Source organism: Hippoglossus hippoglossus, chromosome 17 (genome assembly GCF_009819705.1).
Source record: "Hippoglossus hippoglossus isolate fHipHip1 chromosome 17, fHipHip1.pri, whole genome shotgun sequence".
Classification (NCBI taxonomy): Eukaryota; Metazoa; Chordata; class Actinopteri; order Pleuronectiformes; family Pleuronectidae; genus Hippoglossus; species Hippoglossus hippoglossus.
This window is the reverse complement of record NC_047167.1, coordinates 15,655,906-15,679,864: the sequence shown is the minus strand read 5'-3', so window position 1 is coordinate 15,679,864 and position 23,959 is coordinate 15,655,906. Positions and strand designations below refer to the sequence as shown.

At 43.1% G+C, this 23,959-nt stretch overlaps 1 protein-coding gene across 11 annotated transcripts in view; it reads left to right on the top strand.

The window, feature by feature from the left end:
- The window catches only part of LOC117778113 (adhesion G protein-coupled receptor L2-like), a 96,740-nt gene that overhangs the window by 30,786 nt on the left and 41,995 nt on the right, over positions 1-23,959 (top strand). For 7 of the 11 annotated variants that reach the window (XM_034613382.1, XM_034613386.1, XM_034613385.1 and 4 more), the window contains 3 exons: positions 16,544-16,757; positions 20,806-20,915; positions 23,409-23,423. In XM_034613382.1, the coding sequence (XP_034469273.1) occupies positions 16,544-16,757; positions 20,806-20,915; positions 23,409-23,423 (339 nt within the window). The remainder of the gene's footprint in view (positions 1-16,543; positions 16,758-20,805; positions 20,916-23,408; positions 23,424-23,959) is intronic. The other 4 variants (XM_034613392.1, XM_034613391.1, XM_034613393.1 and 1 more) reach the window with 1 other exon arrangement.

Sequence of the window (23,959 nt, the reverse complement as noted above, 5' to 3'; positions counted from 1 at the left end):
TTAAATCCTAGCTGTAGTGAGTAAATGAATGAATTCACTGTAACTTCTTGGCATTTTGTCACCGCCATATTTGACAGCAGTTGTTGATGATGGACCGTAGTATGTGAGGGCAATTATTCTGTATCCATGGCATATATGAGCAGTGTTCCAGACGAGGGCGGCTGACAGCAGTGAGAGTATGGCGTGCTTGGTTTTGGTCTTGAGGAGTTGTAGGATTTATTTACTGACAAACCGCCTAAACTGCACATATATATTCACTGGTATTTCACAGCCATACTGGTATCGCCGGCCACAGCATCACACACCTTTTCTAAGCTCACAATTTACGCTCTGAACTATCTCTTAAAGCTGCTGCACGACTCTAACTTCTCAAGCCAACTGCAGATCTTGCGCACAGATGAGAAATCACAACCGGATTTGGTTATTCACCTGCTACTGCTGCCTCTTAACGCCTCAGAAGAAAGTACTTTTTTTTAATGAGTACAGTTTCCACACTGTACTTGTACTACATGAAATATCATATAATTCAAAGGAAGCTTGACAAGCACACTTGTCTGCAGCTAGCTATAGCTAATCACTTGTCAGAGCTTTCAGAGACAATGGCCGGCTGTCAAGTCGGAAGTAAATTGCAAAATAAATGCAAACAGGCAATATCATATTCAGTAGGAGAGATAGAATCTGAGATCAGATGTAAGGAGAGATGTCATTTCCTCCTTAATATCATCTAATTGATGTCTATTTTGGGCTTTAAAGGGTCATTATGCTCGCCCTGACAGCACGCCACTGTCAGATACCTCGCCGAGCCGTCGGAGATTCCAAAATGACTGTTTTCTAGTTTTGTAGATGCATTTTTTTGTGTTAATTAACAGTCACAGTTAGTGCTACTACCAGTGACAAATGTATTGCATTTACATCATGACTGCTGCATTATTGAAGTCAGCCTGTGTATCCCCAGTTAAGCACATTTAATAGAAAGCAGCAGCAGCAGCAGTAGTTTGGGAGAGTAAACACTAGGGCTGGGTATCGCCTACAACCTCACGATACGATACGTATCACGATACGGAGGCCACGATACGATACGTATCACGATACACATTGCTTTTGAATAATGACCATGTCCTGCACAGAATTTACTACAACAGCTGTTTTTTATTATTCCATATAACAACAAAGGCAAAGCCTTAAGGATTGCACAACTTAAAACACTTAAAATTCTGGCCAACAAAGATCTTCAATGTTAAATAAAATAATTCTCCTTCAACTCAGAGTTATTAATAAATGCAAATAAAATATTCCTTAACTTTTAAACTTAAAATAGCCATAATACTCTGGTTTCACTTGACTTTAAGTGCACTTCCATTTGCTATAAGAATGTCCACAGCAAATCTGTTCTTTTATAAAGACAAAATTATAATAAAAAAATAAATAAAATCTTTTTTAACAAACTTAAAATTGGCCTTGTACTGGCAGCTAAGGCTTAACATGTTTTCAGATTTTTGTGCAGAAACACCAGTTGATCCACATGCTCAGGTTTCAGAGCACTCCTCTGAGCTGTAACTATGTCTCCAGCGGTGGAGAACACCCTCTCTGCGGCAACACTTGTACCTGGGATGCAGAGGGTATTCCTAGCTAAGTTAGATAGTAAGGGGAAAGCAACCTGGTGCTCCCTCCACCAACTGAGTGGATCCCCAGTAAGAGCCAATGGCTCTGCCTCTTTGTATTTCTTGATTTCATCAAGTGCCTGATCATGTAGTGACATAGGTGAGTCTTGTCTTTTGGGAAGAGAAAATGTCTCTCCAAATAAATCTGCTAGAGCACAGGTAGAGTCCTTTCTTCTCTTGCAGGGTGGGGAAGAACAAGTTTTTGCCTTTTCTTGTTCTGGTACATAGTTCTGGTTCTTCTGAAATCAGAACATAAAAATGTACTTATAACATAGACTGTATATAAAGCTTATAACCAAGACCACATAGCATTCATAAATACAAAAGATGAGTCACAGTTGTATAGTTATATCATTACATTATACTGCACAACCTGCTGTACCAAAGTCAAGTGAAAAGGTCGTTTTGTTTTTCGGGCAAAAAAACACTGAGTAAACTAAGGTTAATTAACCCCCACCTGAGAAATCCGCGCTGCCTCTGCTGCCACGGTGGTATACGTGTCCTGTCTTTGGTCTTCTTCCAAGAAGGGCAACGCTTTAAAGCGTGGATCTAGTGCTGAGGCGATGCACAGAAAGGATCTGTCGCTCACGTATCTCTTCCCAAGATCCCCGGATACGGTGTTTTTAATGTCCCTCGTAACGGCCGAGTCTGTTGCTTGGACATGAGCGCCGTTGCACAGCTGGGCATGCAGCGGTGCTATAACAGACAGCGTAGGGGTCTTTTCTTCTGACATAACGAGTGTTGCAACTTTTAGCGGCTTCAGGGCTTTAGCCACATCTTCAGCACAGGCCAGGTCGGCTTCAGTTAAGGTCCACAACTCCTTGGCATTCTTCCGCACCTCAGTGGAGAGTAATGCTGCGCAAATTGCGGGCTGCTGCTCTAAGAAGCGCTCCAACATATCACAGGCGCTGTTCCATCTCGTAGCTACATCTGTCATGAGCTTGTGTTCGGGGAGATTAAGTAGCTTCTGCTTTTCATTCAGGACATGGCTTGCAATTGTGCTTTTCCTAAAAAAAGCCACGATGCTGCGAATTCTTCCCAGTAGACGGGAAACAGTGGGCGTCTTGAGTGCCCGTTGAGCGGCCAAATTCAGACTGTGCGCAAAGCATTTCACGTGCACTAACTTCGCCAATTGTGCCGCGATTGTCATATTAGAGGCATTATCTGTCACCAACACAGGATCCTTGTCAACAAGCCCCCATTCATTAACCACGTCCCGTAGCAAATCTGCAATATTTGACCCGGTGTGGCTTTCAAACATAGCTCTGGTCTGCAGGACGTGTGAGACCATTTCCCAGTCTGGAGAAATATGGTGGCATGTGAGAGTTACATATGACTGGGTTGCTCTCGACGTCCAGGCATCACATGTAATGGCAACTCTGTTTGCAGAAAAGATCGCTTCAGTGACTTGTTGCTTCACATCTGCGTACAACTGGGGAACTGCAGTCTCTGTAACGAACCGACGAGTGGGGATTGTGTAGCGTGGCTCACACTCATTAAGCAGTTGTCTGAAGCCTTCGTTATCAACAACACTGTACGGGCGCAAGTCTTTACATATAAAGCATAAAAGTGCATTTGTGATCTTCTTAGCCCGTTGGGATGTTGAGGGAAATTTTGAGTTGAAAGCCTCATTCAGGGTTGGTTGAGACGACACACGCTGTGTAGTACCTGTTGCTAGCGGCTGATCAGCGTGGTGTCTTGTCATGTGAAGACGGAGGTTGGTCGTGTTGCTGCAGTATTTTACTTTGTTTCTGCATAGCTTGCATATTGCATGACTCATGTCCAATTCCCGACTTCCTGGTGTCTGCAAAAATCCGAAATGCTCCCATATCTTGGCCTTGAGTTTTACCGGCGGTGGAAACAGTTTTTCACTGTTTCCTTCCATGTTTGTTCTGGGTTGAGACGTGTGCTCTTTTTGCCTAAGCTGCCACCTATTGGCTTCATTGTGCACTGCACCATAGGTGATGTTTCGTTTTCAAAACAGCCGTCACAGCATTTGATGCCGTATCGATACAGTAGCATCTGCATCGATGCGTGCATCAGCAAGGAGGACGTCACGATATATTGCCATATCGATTTTTTGAGCACAGCCCTAGTAAACACTAAATGCAGAAATAAAATTAACAACAGTAACGCGGGATTGCACGATGCATCATTTCCTGTGAACTTCTCGTTTGTAGAATGGGTTATTTTTAATGAACCTCTTAAGGATATAATACACCTTTTAAATTAATACTGAGAAGCAGCGGAGGCATCACGCTGGCATGTTCTACATATATGCTTCATTTCTTCCACATCCTTGTGCCGTTATATAACACATCATATAAAGTTATTCTCCTGCTAGGATAAAGTAGGTCACGCAGGTATCAGGTTTGTTTTAGATGTCTCAGACCGCCCAGTCTGCAGATCTGAAAGCAGATGACCAGATTCAAAGGCAGTGTCCACAAAGGCGGGCCAAGTGCACGGACGCATACCTGCTGGGACTGAATGAGAGCTGTTATCGTGATCCTTTAAAGTAAAGAGAGCCAGATTTCGGGGGCATTATATCGTGCAGTCAATGTCAACACTTTCAGTTGGCTGTTGTGTTAAAAGGATGGCGGGCACCTCGCTCCTCATATCTAAATATTGCACAAAAGGGAGGATGTAAAAGATTAAGTGGTTCGTGTTTGATGGCTGTGTCATATCTGCAGAGACGGGGATCAGAGTGAAGAGCCGGTGTTTGTTTAGGCACCACCAAGTGTTCCAGCATGAGCAGACTGTGTGAATGAAAGACATTAAAATGCAGTTTTTATTAATTATCGAGTCAGTCGACGTTTGAGGAAAATGCAAAAAGCAGCGTGAGATTCCTGAAAAGATTTTCTCGTCTTCTTTTCCTGCTGCTCTATAACACATTGTAGGTTCCTCGCTAATTTATGTTTGATTGTGAAATATTCCAATGCTCTAGCATACCAGCATGTTTCTGTTTCCCCCGGAAAAAGGTTGCAAAGGTTAACAACACGTCTCAGCGCAACATTTGTCTCAAGAAATGCCATACATTGTGCTGATGGAAGACCCTCCCTTGTGCCACACTGGTATTTCCAGTCCTGTGGTGAGCTATTGTGCTCCAACTCCTCTCTGGCCCCGGGCCATACACATCCAGTCTGTCATCCATTGATATGCTTGGCTTGCCATTTTATAATTCATATTGAAAGCTGCGGGTCCATGGCAGTGAGATCATGAATTATCAGCTAAACCATGGGAGATTCACAGATGACTGGTCAAACTGTGTGCGGAGAACAAGCACAAAGGAAGGGAAAACATCTGATACATCGGTCTTGCATGGAAATTCTGCCGAACTGCAACTATGTCGACAAATAAGGCAGGGGGTTCATCATCTGGATTGAATAGACTTTGCTACAGATTAAAAGCCACATGGAGACGGACAAACCATTTAATTCCCCTACTGCTTATTTACTAATACAGTTTTGTCACAATCCCTGCAGTTAGCATGCGGCCTTTCAATTTGTGTTAATGCAGCGCCGCAGATATATTCCTGTTCGTCGTCCCGTAAAACAATATGCTCTTTTAATAATATCCGAGGACCTGGAAAGTTTTGAATCATACGAGAACATGAAATTGAAATGAGCCAGTCCCATGAATCTCCAGGATCAGTTTTCACTCAGAGGAAATGAAATACAATATCACCCTTGATAGGCTCATCCCAGATTTATTGCAATAGCGATTTCCTGAGTGCATTTTTTTGGTAAAGCAAAAGCAGCAAGAAAATGTATCCGTCCAACATGCGCACGTTAGAAAACCTGTTTCCCCTTTAGGAGAGAGGCTGGTGCTTCAGTGTGTGTTTGGCTGTGATTGTAAAAGTCGCTGTTATATGTCCAGCTGATGAACAATCACTTCATTTAATGGGCTAGGAGTTTTCTGACAGTTTGATTTCATTTGTTAAGCATGCTTTAAATCTCACTCGCCCGCAGCATCCCAGGGCCGTTCAATTCACACCCCTTATGGTAACAAGTTGTATAAACACAGGACCAGAGGCCTACCTCACTCTTTCCTTTCTTAAATGCTGTCTGCACTTGCTTTCTTTCTCCGGGCAGCCTAATTCAAATAATAGATGAGTCCGGCTTACAACCACAGAGTAGTTTACCTCGGAATCTAAACTTTTGGATTTGCTCGGTGTAAGTCACTGCTTCACAGGAGGGTTCAGCTGTCATAACAAAGTAATGCATTTAATCTTGAGAGGAAGCAGGAGGGTTTCAAATAAAAGCAAGTCTGCGCTTTAAAAAGATGTTGAGTTTTTTTTTTTTTTTTCTTCCTTTCCCTGTGTGTGGGAAGGTGAAGCCAACAATATTAATCCGGTTCGCAGCAGAGACCAATTTATTTACAGGGTCAACAAGAATCTGTTAAGTTTTTGTGCGGTTAAGTGTTCACCCAGAACTTTAAAATAGCTTGAAGGGCATGCCAGAGCTAATTTAATTTGACCAAAAAGCACAAGAGCTAAACAAACACGCAAAAACAAAAGCAGGCATATAATATTTAACACCAAAGGGAAGCTGGGCGCAGGCGATCAAAGCGGACTGTTGCTCTGAAAAAGTACCTGAGGCCAGAGTGAAGCCAGACTTTGAAACACAAATGTTCGGGACTGACTGATGGATACAGTTTCACCATTGATCAGCTGAATGCCGCATAACTGGGTGATACAGTTGCATGATTGTCTGGCCAGTCAGGTGCTGGGGCACGATGATCGCCTGCACAATACCTCATCACCGCTTCCTGAATGTGGGCAGTGCAAGATGCAACGCACCTAGAAACAAATGCGTTTGGATAGAATTTGTCCACTTCTCACAAAAGAGAGTCACCAGTACTGCCGAGCAAACACGAGATTCAGCTTCCCCCTCAGGAGGCTCACTTTATAATGCATCTTGTTCACTTGACCACATGGCAGCTGACATAGATGGGAATGAGCTTGTAACTGTCTCTGTGAGTGGTCATTTTACTAGTAAATATAGCTGAAATCCCAGTCCAGCCACTCGCTTTAAATTTATGTGTATGGGGATCTTCTCAGATGACGTTGTGGTAATAAAATCAGGATTGTATCCGTGCAGAGCGGCCGCGTGGGAAGGGACGTCTTATTTTCATACTTCATATTACAGAAACAGAGAAATGTGTAAATAAGAACAGCTTTATTGGGAATTTGCTTGTATTCATATAATATATATGTGAGCACAGAGTGCAGGAGAGGAGCAAACAGATAAAGGGCTAAAACCGGCTGACACCAGGCAGAACGTAAAGCCGATTTGAAGCCATGAATATTCTTATTAGCTTGTTGCGTCATCTGGCGACTTCTAGCGACTTTTTGAGCCAGCTTTAGCTAATTTCCATTGAAAGTACTTTGCGACAGTTTTCCGACGACATCCTATATATCACACATTAAACTTACACAGTCAAGCCATATACTAGCTCCTGCTATTTCTCTCATTATGACTTTTTAAGCATTGTTTCACACAGAGAGCTTGATTTCGGATACGAATGCCATTTGAACAAAAAGTCTCTGGTGGTTTATTTATGTGTTTCGATAATTGTTAAAAATGACTCAGGTTTGTTGCTGCTGGTTTATCTTTTATCTTTTATGTGAGCTGGTGTCAAAGCTAATGCTGACAGTGGGAAATGGATGGCAATCAATAAAAGAAATTATGATGCATTCGGTAAATGGGCTTTTGTGCGCTTTCTTTGACTCGTGTGCATTTTAGCATGTGCACAGATACGTCTGTTCATGAGGCAGGAGACAGAAATGGACAGAGAGGGACTGACGTGTAAATATAAAGTGAGACTGGTTCCACTTTGTTTCGTCTGCCAATGCTTTCTTGTTCATTTCCCTCACTTTTGCATGGCTAGTGCTCATATACGATCCAAATCAGTGTAATGATGTGTGCTGGGTCTCTCCCTCTCTCTCTCTGTGCCTGCAGGCCAGCTCTCGCCACAGGCAATGAATGCAGGTCTGTTGCATTCACTGTATTAGTAATCTCCTCAGGCTGAGTCTGTGCCATAGAGCATGACCGCACATTTTTTGTGCAGGAATTAAATGTCACCTCGGGGTGGGTCACCTGCAAACAAAAGGCCACCGGGCGATTTGCAGGTATAAACAGTCCAAGATAAGGAAGCCCTCTCCTGCCGTGCAGGAAATTAAATAAGTATGCAGAAAGAGGAAAGTCAGTAAAATAGCCAAGCACAAAGAACGCTTTTGTTTGTCTTACACTATCGACATCTGCCCCCCCGTACCGCATATTCCCGCTGGGTGTGTGAGGCACAATGGTCTCGTCGAGGATGAGGGGCAGGAAACTGTCTGTCATCAACATCGCTCCATCTGTGCATCTCTTATCAGCGCTCCTGCTTTTCTGCTCGCATTGACCGGAATGCTGGTGGAAGGGAATGGGGCAAGGTCATCACACTCGAGTCAATCAAAGTGGTCAGTGCTCCAGAGATAGCAGCAGGCTACTGGTAAGGAATGTGCCTGGATGCCTTTTTTTCACCGGCCTTCCTGGTTACTCTCCGAGACACTCCAGACAGAGCTGTATAACAGATCAAAATGATTCCCCTGTCAGACTATACAGCATGTACATGTGTATTTAATGAGAGGCTCAATCTTTGCATGAATGGGGGACTCTCCACGGACCACTGCGGCCTGCGAGGCGAGGTTACATGTTCGATGGAGGCAGCCACATGCAGGCATCTGTCAGCTGTTTCTCGGTAGCATTGCAACTGTGCCTGCCACTGTAGAGGAGCGGCAACGTGCACTTCAACTGTGCCACAGAACTACAAGGGGAAAAGTGCCGTAAAGTTTGTTAACTTAATTCTTTCACCTGTTTAAATTGTTGACCTTTTTAAACAATTCAATGAGATGATAAATAACAGAGAAACAAATTAAAGGCTCATAGAAAGTCAAGTTCAATGGCTAACCGACGAGAATCCTTTAAAAATACAGTCACAGATTTCTAGAATTTTTTTATTTGAGGTTATGTTGCCAAACCAAAGAATTCCACCAGCATTGTTCAATAAAAACCCATAAAATGAAATGACACTGGCTCACACAGGCAACAGTAATCACATGTAAGCAGATTAATTTGTCAGTGGTAATGCTCACTCAGCTTCTCCTGTCATGCGACTTTCCTTGCAGGTTGAAGCAGTCTCTGGAAAGTCTCCCCCGTCTCCAGAGAACCTTTATTTTCTTGAAGTTGCGACCAAGACATGTTTTTAATTGGACTGTCTTGATTTAAAAGTCAAGTCCTGGTGCCTGAATTCTGTAAAATGGGTTTGCCGAGGGATGGACATTGTTAGCAGGAGTTCAGGATGTGTCCTGAAGACATCCCTGATAAGAATCGCCCGTTAATGTAAGCCAGCAAGGAGTCTGCATACAAAAAATATATTTTAATGTTCACTGAAATGCCGGTAGATGAAAAACATATGTCAGAATGAAAGAGGAAAAACAAAATTATAATTTTTTGGGTTCTTCTGTGCACCAAGTAAAATCAAGAAAATGTCTCTTCATGCAAATGTGATGCCAAAACCGTGCTGACCCACCTCATCTGCATAAAAAACCAACCACATCTGTATCACTCCAACCACTTCGGCACAAGTGGGTTTGTTTAGAGCAGGTTTAGAAGGCACGAAAGCACCAGCATGAATTGGTGCCAGGTGAAAGTGATAGCACCATTGTGTTAAAGGTTACTGCTGGCCTCGCACGAAGATAAACCCCCTTATCAGAATTGTCTATTCATTATCGTCTCGAGGCCTCGATCTCCGTTCCTAGTCGTCCCGAGTCTCCAGCTCATTATTCATGTAATCCATGTTCCAGCTGCAGCTTTTCCTGACACCCTGTCTATGTGACGCACTGAGTAAGCCCGGGCTCAGCTCTGTTTGGGCAGGGTTGGGTGGAGGAGATGCGGGGTTGATTAGGAGGGTGAAATGGGGAGGCTTTGCCCCAGCAAACAAGAACAGAGGCACAGGCATGTGATGGAGGCGCACCCACATCCCCCCCCCCTCCCCCCTTTTCTCCCCTTCATCCTCCTCCACTTTTCTTCTTCATCCCCACCCTTGGGGAGCCACCTGACTTATTTGGAGACGTTTTCCCCGAGCGGAAAATCGAGATGGGGTTTCGGTGCAGGGGTAAAATATAGGCTTTATGGGGGGTTAAGCTTCACTCAGGGTAGATCAAACTATGCCCCTGCTGCACACGAGAGAGTTGCTTTAACTCACCTCTTTCCGCGTGTTTCATCAACTCCCCTGCAAAAAAAACCGAGAAGCAACAGTATGTTATACATTGAACAAGCAATGATCTAATTCTGTCAAAATGGCACTCCCCCGGGAGCATATATGTTCCTTTCATCTTCCAAGTTGAACATTTTTATTTCTTTCAAATGTTTAGCCCCTGTGACAGTTATTTGTATCACTATGAAAGGGTTGTTTTCTAAGTAGACTATACAAGGTGTTGAATTATACTCTGCTTTAATCCGAGTGATGTGTCCATGGACCAAACAAAAGAAGACATTACATCGAGTAATGTCTCCTCAACTGAATTATTCCTGTCATGACTTATATATTAACTGCCCACCCCTTTACGTCCAGAGGATTATACGTATTAGTAATATAATGATGCCCCTCTCTCTCCGTGCTGGCTTTCTTTGATGTGCGCCCACAGGGTCAAGGATCATCCAACCAATTCACGCAGGATAAAACCGTGATTCCTGTGGTCGAATTAAGACACAGTCATTACAGCCTCCACTGTCTGTTTTCTTTTTCCCTTTGGCTCTTCCTCCCGTGGGAGAAATTCTTCATCTGCAGTCTCGTGCAGTCTGAGCGGTTGTTTGCGTAGAGTTACAATGATCCACTGTGTTGACCGTGCAGCAGTTTTGTCAAAATTTTGATATTTTGGAGCATTGTGCGACTTCAGACTGTGATTTTTTTTTGCAGCAGCAAAACAGGACAGTCTGTGCATTTCAAATATTTCACTGCACTTCATTTAAGGTTGTGTTTGCAGCAAACTCTGGGAGTTTTCCACCAATTTTCAATCCTTCATCTCATAATCGGGGCTAACAGGTCATGCTAACTTTGAACTCGCCAGCTCTGTTGTAGCTGTCTGAGGAAACAAGACTCCTGCTAAACAGATTAGGGCAAATATCTTCAATCTTTCCAAATAAATGTTGATCCTACATTAGTATTTTCAAAACCTTGTCGTTTAACATGAGAGTGGCATGGTAAGTCTAAATGCCTATGTTGTTAGTGGCTAATCTATAGGGGACTATATACTTAACATTTAGTCTGAGTTTAAAAGACGTACTTCAAAATTTTGGGAAATAAATCTGTAAGAGGTATAGTAAAATTGATATCTATCTACACCTGTAAAGGTTTTCATGCTAACTGTACACATACAGTTTGCAGTTTACAGGGATAAAGGTGGCAGATTTACCACATGTCATTTTTTTTGACACAAATTTCAAACAAATGTAAAGAAAATCTTCTCATTCCCCCGACGACAACTGTGGACTTTTGGAAAAATAAGTGCTGTTACTACTGTGGCGTTTGAGTGTGAGCTAATGCTGTTGCTGAAGATTCATGAGATGGTGTGATATTTAATATTCCCATGAAGGCTGCATATTTGATTTAATGCGAAAAGGCTGAGGCTTAATGTCAAAAAGTCCAACATCCTCCCCAACTGATGACCTTTAGAGCTAATATGCCCACATTTTAATATTTGAATTCTTTAAACCTCCCTCCGGAGTAAAAACAACAAATAAAAGACACCACTTCCAAAAAAAACTCTTAAAATGCCAGGTATTGCATTTATTAGCGAGAACTACTAAATGCAACCCCTCACTGTTCAGTGGAGGGTTTTAGAGAAACCGCAATTATGAGAATAAGGTGGGAAATGTTTTTATTTTCCCTTTAAACTCACGCTGCTTCACAAAAAGAGAAAACATTACATGCCTGCATCTGGCGTGATAGGATCTGGCTTCCTCTCCATGGACCCACCTGAGGAGTTAAGAGGCAGCGGCAGGGCCTTTCACACTGAGTCTCAGCAATATAACGAATGTTTCCCCTTAAACCCGTTCAACGAGACATGCTTCAACCTGCCACATGTGATTCCCTCCTCCCACTGTGTTTTTATTTTTATAAATGAAATAAACAGGAGTTGAATTACAGAAAAGTCCTCAGCCGTGAATACAAATGATGGCTTTGGAATTTGAGGTGGCAACACTGAATTCTTACATCACCAGAAAGAGGAAATGGATACGACTTAGAGCGCTTTGTCTAACCACAAATGGACTCGGCCCTATATTGCCCGTTTCTATTTTAGCATCCTTCTATCGGAATCAAGAGTCTCTGATAGCAGCTGTCTGGGAAAGGCGGGTGTAGCCCCGGGGTTTGTGGTTGTGTCTGACACTGTCTTTAGAAACACTTCCCAGCAAGGTAGACCAGAGCAGGGACTAAAGTGTCATGGGGAAACGGTGCCATATGTCCAAGTAGATTTCCAGTGTTTCGCCGCGCTCCGACAGTTGATATGAAATAGGAGCCGTTGTGGCATAGTGAGGAGCTTCGGGGTGTTGTCTGTGTTTGAATAGCAGGTGTTATTTTGTGAATCCCAAATCTCCTTTTCTCATCTCTCACCTTGCTCCTGTGTGTCTCACATCAGATGGGCAGTCAGGTAGCGCACGTGTCGCACGTTCTTTCGGCTGCAGCACTGAACGCCCTTGCAAATGTAGTAGGGATGTGGAGCTGAAAAGTGTGTGTGTGCTGTGAATTAGTCCAGTTCAGTCCGTCATTTTAGAAATATGTGCGTAGACATTTAAAGTGTCCTTTTGTCTTATTTTCCACATAAACTTTACCGCAATGGTCTCTTGAAATTTATTTTTAAGGCATTTTTTGTTCCTTTGGCCGGCAATCAAAGTGTGTCATGGAACAGATTAGAAATACTGCAGTAAAGAACAAAGAGACTGGGGGAAAAGAAAGAGGCACAAAAATTATGAAGCTGTTCCCTATATTGGGAATTATATATGTTTTTTCATATATATATATATATATATATATTTTTTTCCACTTCATAAATTCCCTTTGAAAATCTTTACTCCACCCGAGCAAAACATGCTATATGGCCTCTCTGTCAGTCCGGATATTGGATTATGGAGGCGTCCCCTGCTGTTGGAGGAAAAGCTTGACTCTAAGATCTTCTCTTTCTTCCGAAGATGTTGGCTACCAGTAATATAAGGAATAAAACAACATAAAAAGACAAACAATCTTGAAGTACTCCTGCTGTGACCACGGTGGGGGCACTCTTATTTGACTAAAGGCTACACCCTCCTTTATGCTGCAGAGAAAGCGTCCCTGTCAGACCCAAGCCCAGAACAATGGGGGCCAGCCTTGGGCAAACAGGGCCATTTGCATGCAGCTGTTTGCCGTTTCCAGAACCACAAAGGCCAATCAAAGGAACCTTAATGGAGGATGACAAGCGTCAACCAACGCCTTTGCTCTCTGTCTGTTCCAGCCCTCCTCTCTGTCTACCCTCCAAAGATGGCCCAGTTTTTTTCTTTTTAACACTGATCAAACATTCCTCCACTCCCCCCCCTGTTTTATGTCCTTTACAATTTTAAGGGTTAAAGGTTGATCAGGATGCGGACCAGCAGAGATTAACCCGAATCTATGTGTACCGGTCCGGCACGGCCACAAAATTAGAAATATCTCAACACACAAACAAAAAAACTCCATTATGTTTTGGGTTTCATCTCCAGGGTTTTGAAAAGGCACCAAGTGTAACTCTGGATGTTTTCAGATGTGTCCATCTGGGCCACAGTGCCACTTCCAATTTCAAGGGTGTTGATAGAAAACAAAATATGTACGATGAGGGATTGGAGGGGTGGGGTGGGGGGGGGTGGTTGGGAGTGAATTAAAGGCTGCCAACGGTAGAAGAAGGAAAAAGTCCCAGAATGCAACATATTGAGAAGTGGTCCTGGCCTTTGCTTTGCTCTCTTGAGCTCAATAGACGGCTTAGCAGGCAGGTCAGGGGGAGGAATCTGAAAAGCTACTTTCCTCGCAGTCACTCACTGACCAGAATACATGATAAGGCTCCGTGTCAACAAGGCCAGGAAAAGGGATCACAGCCAATTATGACTTAGTCAAAGTGGTTACCATGGCAATTTGACTAAATGCTCTCAATAACGCATTATTCAATTCCCTGACTGATGGTGTAATTTCATGTTAATCTGAGGTACAGACACTGAGAGAGCAGCTCATTTTCTTTCTATCTTAAATACATACACATACACAGGCATCTTGTTGGGGGGCTTTTTTTCTTTCCCCTCCAGTTTTCTTGACACTGTTTTCCCTGCAGCTGGTGCCCTTCTGTCGCAGTATTCAACTGCTGCAAAGTTGAGCAGTCAAACAAAGCACAGAACGTGAGATGAAAAGCTTTTCATACTTTCTTAAGACACTGACACTTGTGCACACAAACAATCATCCCCTCTTTCCGAGATCTCTCGCAAAACTTGTCTAGACCCAGAAAATCAACACCTACATCCAGAAACCTTTTGTTGTCGCAAGGTATTTCCTCCATAGCTGCACTTCAATCCTAAAATCTCAAGCAATATCCAGTTAAGCCCACCAAAAGTACATCCCCTTGAATTCAGCTCCCCTCTTCTTCCCCCTGCACGGCATAAAAAAACTCCTTTTTATATATATATATATATATATGTGTATTTGAAATTTCTCGACAGATTTGTCATCACTTGCACGATTACAAGCTGACAAGACAGTCATTAATGAGACAGAGACTATATGCAGTTTGGAGAAGAGGCAATTTGTTCTTAAGGCCGCCAGTACAGTCTAGATACTCCCCCTAATTGATGTAGTGTTAGCCTATGACCAGAGAGATCTATGCAGGCGAGGGAGGAGGACGCCAGCGAAGCACAGTCCTAATCAATCGCTTGGTCTGTGTTGACAGCAGCATGCCATCATGCCATAGCGAGCTGATAGATGGGCAGAGTCGGTAGTGGACAGCCAGAGAAAGAAGGTTATCGAGGCAGATGGCGTGCGTGTGTGTGTGTGTGTGTGTGTCTGTCTGTGAGGGTGTTTTAGCCGAACGACGGTCTCTCTGCTCAGACTTTTTTTTTTTTTAAACTCCATGAAATGCATTCTTTCTGTCTGCTCTCTGTAGCTGCCGTGATAAACCCGTCACTCCCTCCATGAGGAATGGCAGGCGGAACAATCATTAGTCTTCGCAGTAAAGCCGGCGACTTCACTCTGTGTTTTATCATCCACCACCCTGGACAGGTTTTCTGAAAGGTGCGGGTAATTGTACGGGTTATTGGAATAGATGGAGTGACCCCACAGCCCTCCACTTATGGCACGGCTACACCGACGTCGCCTAATGAGGTGATAAACAGTCCAGCTAAGCAGAATCTACTGGCCATTAGATAGATCATGGTATTATAATGAAATGTCTTGTGGCCGAGTGCCAGAGAATTTATACCATTAGTTTCATATTTTGTTATACTGCCACCAGGACTAGTGTGTGCAGAAGTTTCTCCTAATATGCGATGACTTCAACATTGTATTTCACAGATGTCTGTGTCTGTGTCTGTGTTTTCCGTGTGTCACGTGCAGACTGACACAGACTATCATTACAAGTGAGCCAGGCACAGCGGGCTGAAATGACTAGCAGACATGTGGGTCGGGGGGTTTCAGGGTACGAATTTCAAGTCCGAATCACTTCAGCTCCGAGCGGTTCAAACAATGCTAATTGCGTAAGGCCCCGGCTGTCAAAAGTGTGAGCATAATTAGAGTGAGGGGGCAAAGTGAACCCTGGGTGGTAAGTGTTCGAACATGACAATGCTCGGGAGCCAATGGGAGCAGGGAAAAGGTAACCGGCTGAAAGGAGGGCTAATTAGGAGAGAGCAGTGCAGAACATACAAATGGTTGCTGCCCCCCCCCCAGGGACCCGCTATTGCTCCAAACAATGGCGATTATTGGCGGTTCATGCCGTGCTCTGCTTGCACTTCTAAAATGGAACACATTTGCATGTTGTACTTAGATTTTCACTAATTGTTTTCTCCGATTTTCACTGCTCCTTTCTTTGAATTTTAGATCACTTTAACCCTCAGATAATGGATTTCTCTTTCCTTCATTCTTTTAGGGGTTTTTAATGACATTTTTCTCTCTCCCCCGAATCTCCACATCCATCTGTGACAAGACGTTTTATTGCTTAGGGGTCAGATTTGTGTGAAATAAGTAATTTTCCCCCAAAGTGGAGCTATTTGGCTGCGCTCCCATCTGCTGCGCCCCGTGTATAGATTTTTCCCGTGTGGACTCCAGACTGTCCCCTCTTCGATCCGCCGACACTGTAAAATAGATTATATTACACTCCATTCTGCCAGGATTCTTTTTTCTCTCTCTTACCTTCCAGAGCGAGTAAAGCAAGAAGAAGCGAAGGGCACGAATGAACAAACTATTCTCAGTCCACATAGGTTTGGTCCCTCTGTGGATGTTCTCTAGGTGGAGGCCTTCCTGGTGCTCTGTAGCTTTTCTATTTGCTCAAGAATTTATGAGGTTACCACTGGTCTCCAGTGACTTACGATTTGATGTCTTAGCCAACATCCAAGACCACAGAGAGATGGAGAGATGAATTGTTTCGTCTTTCCCCAGTCCTGTATCGCGTGTAATGGCCCGTCTGTTTAAAAACTGTGGTAAACATTGGACTGCTGTTGCCTATTTACTTTTTGCCAGTGGATTTTTTACTGCATGATGTGTGGCCTTATTGTTTCGAGGCAGTGATCCTTCAAACTGATTAATTTCTTTTTTATGTGTGTGCCTAAAGATTTTTCTCCGTCTCTTGTGTACGTCAGGGTTCAGCCGTGCAGCCTTGCCGTTCGGGCTGGTCAGGAGAGAGCTCTCGTGTGAAGGATACGCAATTGATCTCCGCTGCCCGGGGAGTGATGTCATCATGATCGAGACGGCCAACTACGGCCGCACCGACGACAAGATCTGTGACGCGGACCCATTTCAGATGGAGAACGTCAACTGCTACCTCCCCGACGCCTACAAGATTATATCACAAAGGTAAAAAAAACGCTGGGGAGAGGAGGGATCTTATTTCAAAAACATGACCAGGAGCTGAGGAGCAGAAGTATGTTTACTTTCCCTCTGCGGCCAACATTTCTGCACACAAAGAGACATGTTTAAACCATCAGCCTGCTCTTGTATCCACCCACACGCCGGACAATTAATCAACAACTCGCACCTTTTCACATTTTTTTCACTTTTTTCTTTCATTGACTAGATTATGTAGGTGGCATTTTGAAATTCAGAAAACTAGGGCACAGATTAATCCTTGACAGGCAGGAATTGACGTCCGTGTGGCAGAGCTCTTCACACCAGCTGCGCGTTGTTGCTGCTGTTTGAGTCATAATCAGCGTAGCTCAGAGACACGAGTCACATAGACACCCTCTTAATTCCCTATATGGAATATTGGGCTTACTTTGTTCAAACACTTGTACTGCAATTGAAGTGGCTTTGCCTCAGGTAGTGAGCAGTGCCCATCATCGGGCCTTTTATGCCGGTTACCATCTCACAGGATGCTGCCTCGTTGTCAAACGACAGCACAGCAACACTTCAGCTCGACTGCTGCATGCCCCTAGAGGTGTGTGTGTGTGTGTGTGTGTGTGTGTGTGTGTGTGTGTGTGTGTGTGTGTGTGTGTGTGTGTGTGTGTGTGTGTGTGTGTGTGTGTGTCTGTGTGCGTGTGCGTGTGTTTGAAGGGCACTGGATGAACTATTCATGAATAGTAACCACTGCAGTTCATCTTCTAATGCACTGCTCTGTCCTAACATAGCCCCAACCCTTTCAGCTAACTTCTGAGCATCATCACCCACCATCATACTCCTGTGGGGTTTTCCCTCCTTGATTCACTTCTCTACTCCCATGATGAGGAGCAGCACCACCGAGTAGCTCACGAAAAAAACAAGATCCAGCCCCACTGTCTCACCCTGTGTTTCTAAATTCACAGCCCAGTCCCAGTACACTCAAACAGCAACGCGCCGCTGTCTGTGTCCATGTCCTTCAGTTTTACTGCAACCTGCTACGCTGTGCACCGCTTCTGTTGACGAGTCTGACTCTCACTCGCTGAAGCCGCACTTCAAACTTATCTCCACAGAAGATTCCCTGGAGGCAGTGTGCGAGCGAAAAAGCTTTGAGAAGACTCTGCACCACGAGCTACAGCACAAGCCCTTAATCATTGGAATTATTCTAATGAATCAGATCAGAGGGAGCGGATTCCTGACCGTAATTAGGGTTGATGTGATAACCGGGGATGTTAAAGCAGTCACAAAGTTTCGGGAGACCCCAATCACTCTTCCTTCAGGCTGAAGTAAACTAAAACAAGGAGTTTATTTAAAGTGCACCACAATGCCCTGCCAACATTGTGAAGATCTACAAAATTCAAAAGCACTGCAGGCAGATACAGTATACAAACATATTAACCAAGATTGGGGGAGATAGGCACAGTGGGGAGTCTGCCGCACAGACTGGCAGTTTTGTTGGTTTGGAAATTGCGACAAAAAAATATTAATCAGCCGCCAGTTTCTCCACATCAAAAAACAACCAGACTGGAATCAAGCTGCTTGATTTTCTACAATGTCGACATCAAAGTGTTTTGTCAAGTAAAATATTTGGTTGTTGACAAAAACGTGGCTGGATTAAAAATGCATGTAGGGACTGAAGTCACTGGTCCTGTTTAATATTCAGGTGGTCTCTCGCCCTCAGACATGGACTGTAAATGGAATCTACGTCTGACCTCTCTCTCTCTCTCTCTGCTAGCCTCGATGTATTGTGTCGAAACACAAACTATTCACCCACAGTATGCTCCAAAGAAGATTGCTTTGCTCACTTGCATCAGCTTATTGCGATGGCAACCTGTCCCCTGACCCAGTGAAACTAGCAGAATACTTCTTCAACCTGGTTACAGATGCAGCTTTTAGATAGAAAAAGAGAAGGAACCTGACAGTTTACCACCTTGAGATTGTGCTCAGTGCAGCGGAGATTACACTCTGTGATTTCAGCAGCCGTTTTAAAACAGAGTGTTAAAGCGCTTAGCAACAACACTTCAGCTTTCTCCAAGGCAGGACTACATGAAAAAATAACTGTAGAATAAACGCCAGAGTGAATCGTTACAACTTAAAAGCTAGTTTTGGAGTCTGTGGAGTATTTAGATCCTTTTATATTTACTACAGATCAGAAGATGTGGTGTGATCAGAAGAGACACTTCCCACAGAAAACTCCAAACTCTTGCAGATCTGTGAAATGTTTTAGCGTCTTTCAGATGGTTGTTTTGGTTGGAGTTCATTCAGGTTTAAGTAAAAGGAAATTCTATGTAAGAATAAGCTTTTCATAGTTTTACTGAACTAAATAAAGTTACTGTGCTAAAGTTTAATGTAATTAATGCCATCCCTTCAAAGTTTATTATTCTATGCAATTCATTATTGGATTATTGTCACTGAGTGTGATGTGAGGTGTGAAGCAAATACACTTGTGTACTTAAATCCATGACAATGTAGTAAATAAAATGAGATAATCATAGCTTGTATGTGAAATGTAACTTTAGCCGTCAGGGAGATGTGGGGGGGCAGAGAACATTGTTTTCGTCAGAAATGACGTGAGTAGAAGCACAAACTGGGATAAAATGAAATATTAAAGTGAGCGACAGGTATCGCAAAATTATTCATGAGTACAGTTCTTGAGTAGATGTACTTTCCATAACTGGGGACTGGTGTCCGTCAGACGAATAAACTCTAAAAATATTCAATAAAATAATGAAATAGCATATCTCTCCGTGCATTTAGAGCGATGCTATCCTCCGGTGTCAGCCGGTTCACGTTTCCATGCTGTGGCCTTCCTCCCTCGCAGCGGCTCTGCCTGTAGTGAAGCCATAACAGAGAATCTCTTAAGTGCAGCTGGCACACTATTGTCAGTGATGCTTAAACCATCACCGATGATGCTAATGCTATTTGTTAACTTCATAATGGACTCTGCACCTTTTTATTCATATTTAATGGGAAATAATCCATTAGTTGCAAAGGATGTTTTTTTTTTCACTAAAATGCAAAGCAGGATTTTGAATGTGGCTCTGATTAATGTACATACATTTCCCTTTTTATTCTTTACCTTAAAAACCCGCATGGTGTAAAGTACGCAGACGAGGTTCTGTGTTGTTGTTGTGAGGCACAAACCCATTTTGCAGCCACAGAAAGCCTCTTAAATTACTAATGTTTCTTTGAATGTCATGTCCGATGTTAAAATGTATGTCCAACTTGCATGACTGCTACTGACCTTCTGAAATATTTATCTCAAGCTTGCAAATTGTTGAATGTCCTATTTCGGTGCCAGTTTCCTCCTTGTTTGCCTCTGCTTCTGCTGACTTTATCCTCAATCCCCCGGCCTCGAGACAGCTTGATTGAAGTGAAGCCAATTTCACCCTATACAGTATTTACACAAACTCAGTCCTCTGCTGTTCTCCCCCTCTCCCTCTTTACTTGAACTTTTTTTAGCACCCTGAAACATCTGCAAAACACACACATGCACACGCTCTGACTTTCCAGTTACCATATCAGACCGCTAAATCGCTGAGGGAAAACATTTCGTACTGGAAAAGACGAATAACTTCATCGAAAACAACACATTCACGCCGCTTTTTGTCGCGCACATGCAGCGGAGCCGCTCCGTTTCAGCGGAGGTCACTCATTCCATTCCACTGCATGTCACCGCCACCTGTATTGTGTGTTTTAATGAATGTCTTCCCTTTCAATAGCGGCATAAGGACGCTGTTAAAGGAAATACCATCGCTAATGCCTAACATGCCTTTAGCTGCTCTCTCACCTTGGTTATTCATTATCATTCCCATGCACATCCATTTACTCTGCCTTAATGTTTTCATTCCTCTCTCTGTTTACCAAGGTTTAAACTAGAATGCATATGTGACAGGCCCCGGCCGGGATTTCATCAATTTCATTGTAGCCACAGCGATGAACTTTTCCCGCCCTGTGTTGTTAATGTTGTCTCTGTCGAGCACCCTTGCTGTGGGTAGTCATGATGAAATCTCTGGTCAATCTTTTCTAGGTGCAACAACCGTACGCAGTGTGTGGTTGTCACTGGCTCTGATGTCTTTCCTGATCCATGCCCTGGCACCTACAAGTACTTAGAGGTCCAGTATGAGTGTGTTCCCTATAGTAAGTATCACCATCCTAATCACACACTGAACTCTGACTGTCTGCTATTGAAGTGTCTGTAGAATAGACAGATATGTGCTATAACTGCAGCCTCTGCAAATACACTGTACTGTATACCTTTGTTTTACAGATGACGTTTCAACTCGTGGGAGTATTTTGAAGGACACTGTAGCAATGTTATTTAAAAATGATGTTGAAATATCAAGTGTCATTTAAATCAGTTCACCCCAATTATAAAAAAAAAAGTTTTCTCAGTTACCTTGTGAGGAATCTAACCTTTCAGCTAGTTTTGACTTTAATCTTAAAGATAAATGTCTTTAAAGTTCTGTTTTGCTTCCCGATTGGCAAAATACTTGGCTAACAAATCTTCTTTTACTTAATTAATGTTACTTCTCTAATGGCTTAAAATGAAAAGAATGTCTTGTCAATGTGCTGTCTGCGAGCTGGTGGCTGCACTCAGCCCAATAACCTTACAGAAATAAGCAGTTTGGGTTTTTTATGATTCAACAAAGACCAGATTTTACACATATTTAATCCAAACTTCAGTTAATAGTTCTATGATGGGATGATGGGAAAATAAGGTGTCAAAGAACGTTGGTTCACCTGCTGTGACGATGGAATGATGCACATTTTATAAACATTTCATGTCTTTTCTGGTTGTAGCTACAGGCTGTGAATGTTAATTAGGCTGGACCACTAGAAAGTGCAGAGTTGAGCTGATTGAGTCGTTGTTACACACAACTTAAGTTTCTTAAGACTTATTGATGGAATTTGATTAGAAAAACCGATCTGGTTCTCGATTTGGACGGACGAGGATGGGATGCCAGGTCTGCATCCCTTCCCCATCAATCTGAGACATGTGCCTCCACCTCATTACGGCGCTAGTTTGTGCATTTTTTGCTCGTGGTGCTAACAGCATGAAAAAATATGACATTTTAAAAAAAAAGCTTTTTAAAAACAAAATCTCTCTCCAGAAACCGAGCTCGTGTTACTCTACAAAGTCAGACCTCACTGTGAGCAGCTTCCTCTGGAACTAACTGAAGATACCATCCCTGTAAAAATATTTGTTTTCTCTGCTGTGAGCACCTCAAACAACATTCCTTTAACATCTATTGTATTTGCTTGGTGAAAGAAAGATAGAAATCTCAGATATTTCTAAAAACCCAAACTATGTGCATGTGTAGTCATGACCAGGGGTAATTGGGATAAAAAGATCAGTGTTATTTGGTTGAATTTGCTCTCTGAATGGTTTTAATTGCAATAACTACAGATTTGTAGTGTTTTGCTGAGATAATAATGGAGATTATAAAGCAAGGAGTACTTTATTGGTCTCACACCAGTACAGCACATTCACACCAGTACAGCACATTCAGTAATATTATGTGGAAACATATTACAGAGGATATTGGAGTTAAAATCCTTAAACTGTGCGATGATTCTGCATCTTTTTCTCAGATTACCCAAATCTCTGGAGCGGCTCTCGTCTCCAGATGATTTAATTTAATGAACGCACTGTAGAGTTGTTTAAAGCCGGCGCTACATTAAACTATGTCTCTGGAATCGGATTTGAGTTAGTCTACCTCAAAAGGGTATTCGAGAGTAGTTTACAAATCTAACCTTCATTCCTGCCTGTTAAAGCACTTAGTATTTAAATTGATGAATTGTAAACATGTTCTGAAATATTCATCTCTTCTTTTTCTTCTTTCAAACAGACCTCCCTTTCACCTCCTGCCCCCCCCCCCCCCTTACTAACCTCTTTGCTCTCGTTTTTTTTTACTTCCAATCTTTCACAGATTCCCCCCCTCTCTCTTTCCCTCCACCCTGTGTATGCAGCTTCAACATGCCTCCAAAAAAAAAAAAAACTCTCCATATTAGTCTGACTGTTCATCCGTCATCTAATGTGCTGTTGCTCTCTTTGGCTCATTTAAGTCGAGTTTTGGTCGGTAATATTAGCAGCGTGTCATGTTTTTCGTGTGTGGGCGAGCGAGTTTGGAATCGAGTTTGGATTTGTGTTTATGAAGTTTCGAACAAACTCCCCCCTCAGTCAATACAAGCCAAAAATAACTTTAATCCATTGAAGTATGACCGGGACTTTCAGATTTTTTTTTTCTCTCTCTCTCTCTCTCTCTCCCTCCACTTAGCAGATGCATTTTTTAGAGGGATTTATTCTGCTTTCGGGTGGTCAATGCATTATCTTGTTGGCAGTTAATGAGCGCAGGAACGACAAGTTTTAACGCCCTGAGAAGCATGGCACTTTGCTTTTTTCTCCAGTTATAACTTTCCTGTTTTTGTATCCTGTAGGACGAGAGGCCATTTCACTAACAAACATCCCCTCTCTTTCCTCCAGCTCCTCTTCTCTCAGCAGCGCCGCAGTTCACCTCTCGGCCATTTCCTCCGACTAATTCCTCTCTTTGTACCTGGTAGTTGTCTCATGATAACCTTTCTCTCCCTTTTGCACTCTTTTTTCGCTTTCTTTTCCAATGCCTGAAATAGAAGTGGAGCAAAAAGGTAAATGAGTGGTCTGGTCCCTCCCCCCCCCCCACCCTCCTTCAGCTCCTTGTTCTGTGGTGTTGAGTACAGCTCCCCTCACGTCTCCTCCCCCCCTCCCCCCCTCCTGATTGCCTCTCCCGTCAAATGCTAAACCCATAGGAGGATTGTTTGCACCCATGGAGTCCAAATTAATTCCAAAACGGAATTTCAAATGACATCCACGGTCACCGAATGTAGTTCTGCCCCCCCTCCCCAACAACGTGAAAGAAAACACCAACTGTTCGGTGTTGATTTGTTCCAGGGACTCTTGCTTAGCACTGTATTAACCCTTGAAGAATGACTAGTTGACTAGTTGTGTGTTTATATTCTTAGTTAGCTCAGTTTGTAGTTTGCTTGGCCCAATTTCCTGCTGCACCCATATAGCACGTGATGTGAAATAGCAGTGATGGTTGAGTGAGATTGGCACAGAGTGAAAAAAAAAGAAAGTTTGAAAAGAAAGCAATTCAACGTGTTCCTTTTTTGTATCCAGAACCAATTATTTTAAAACCATCAAA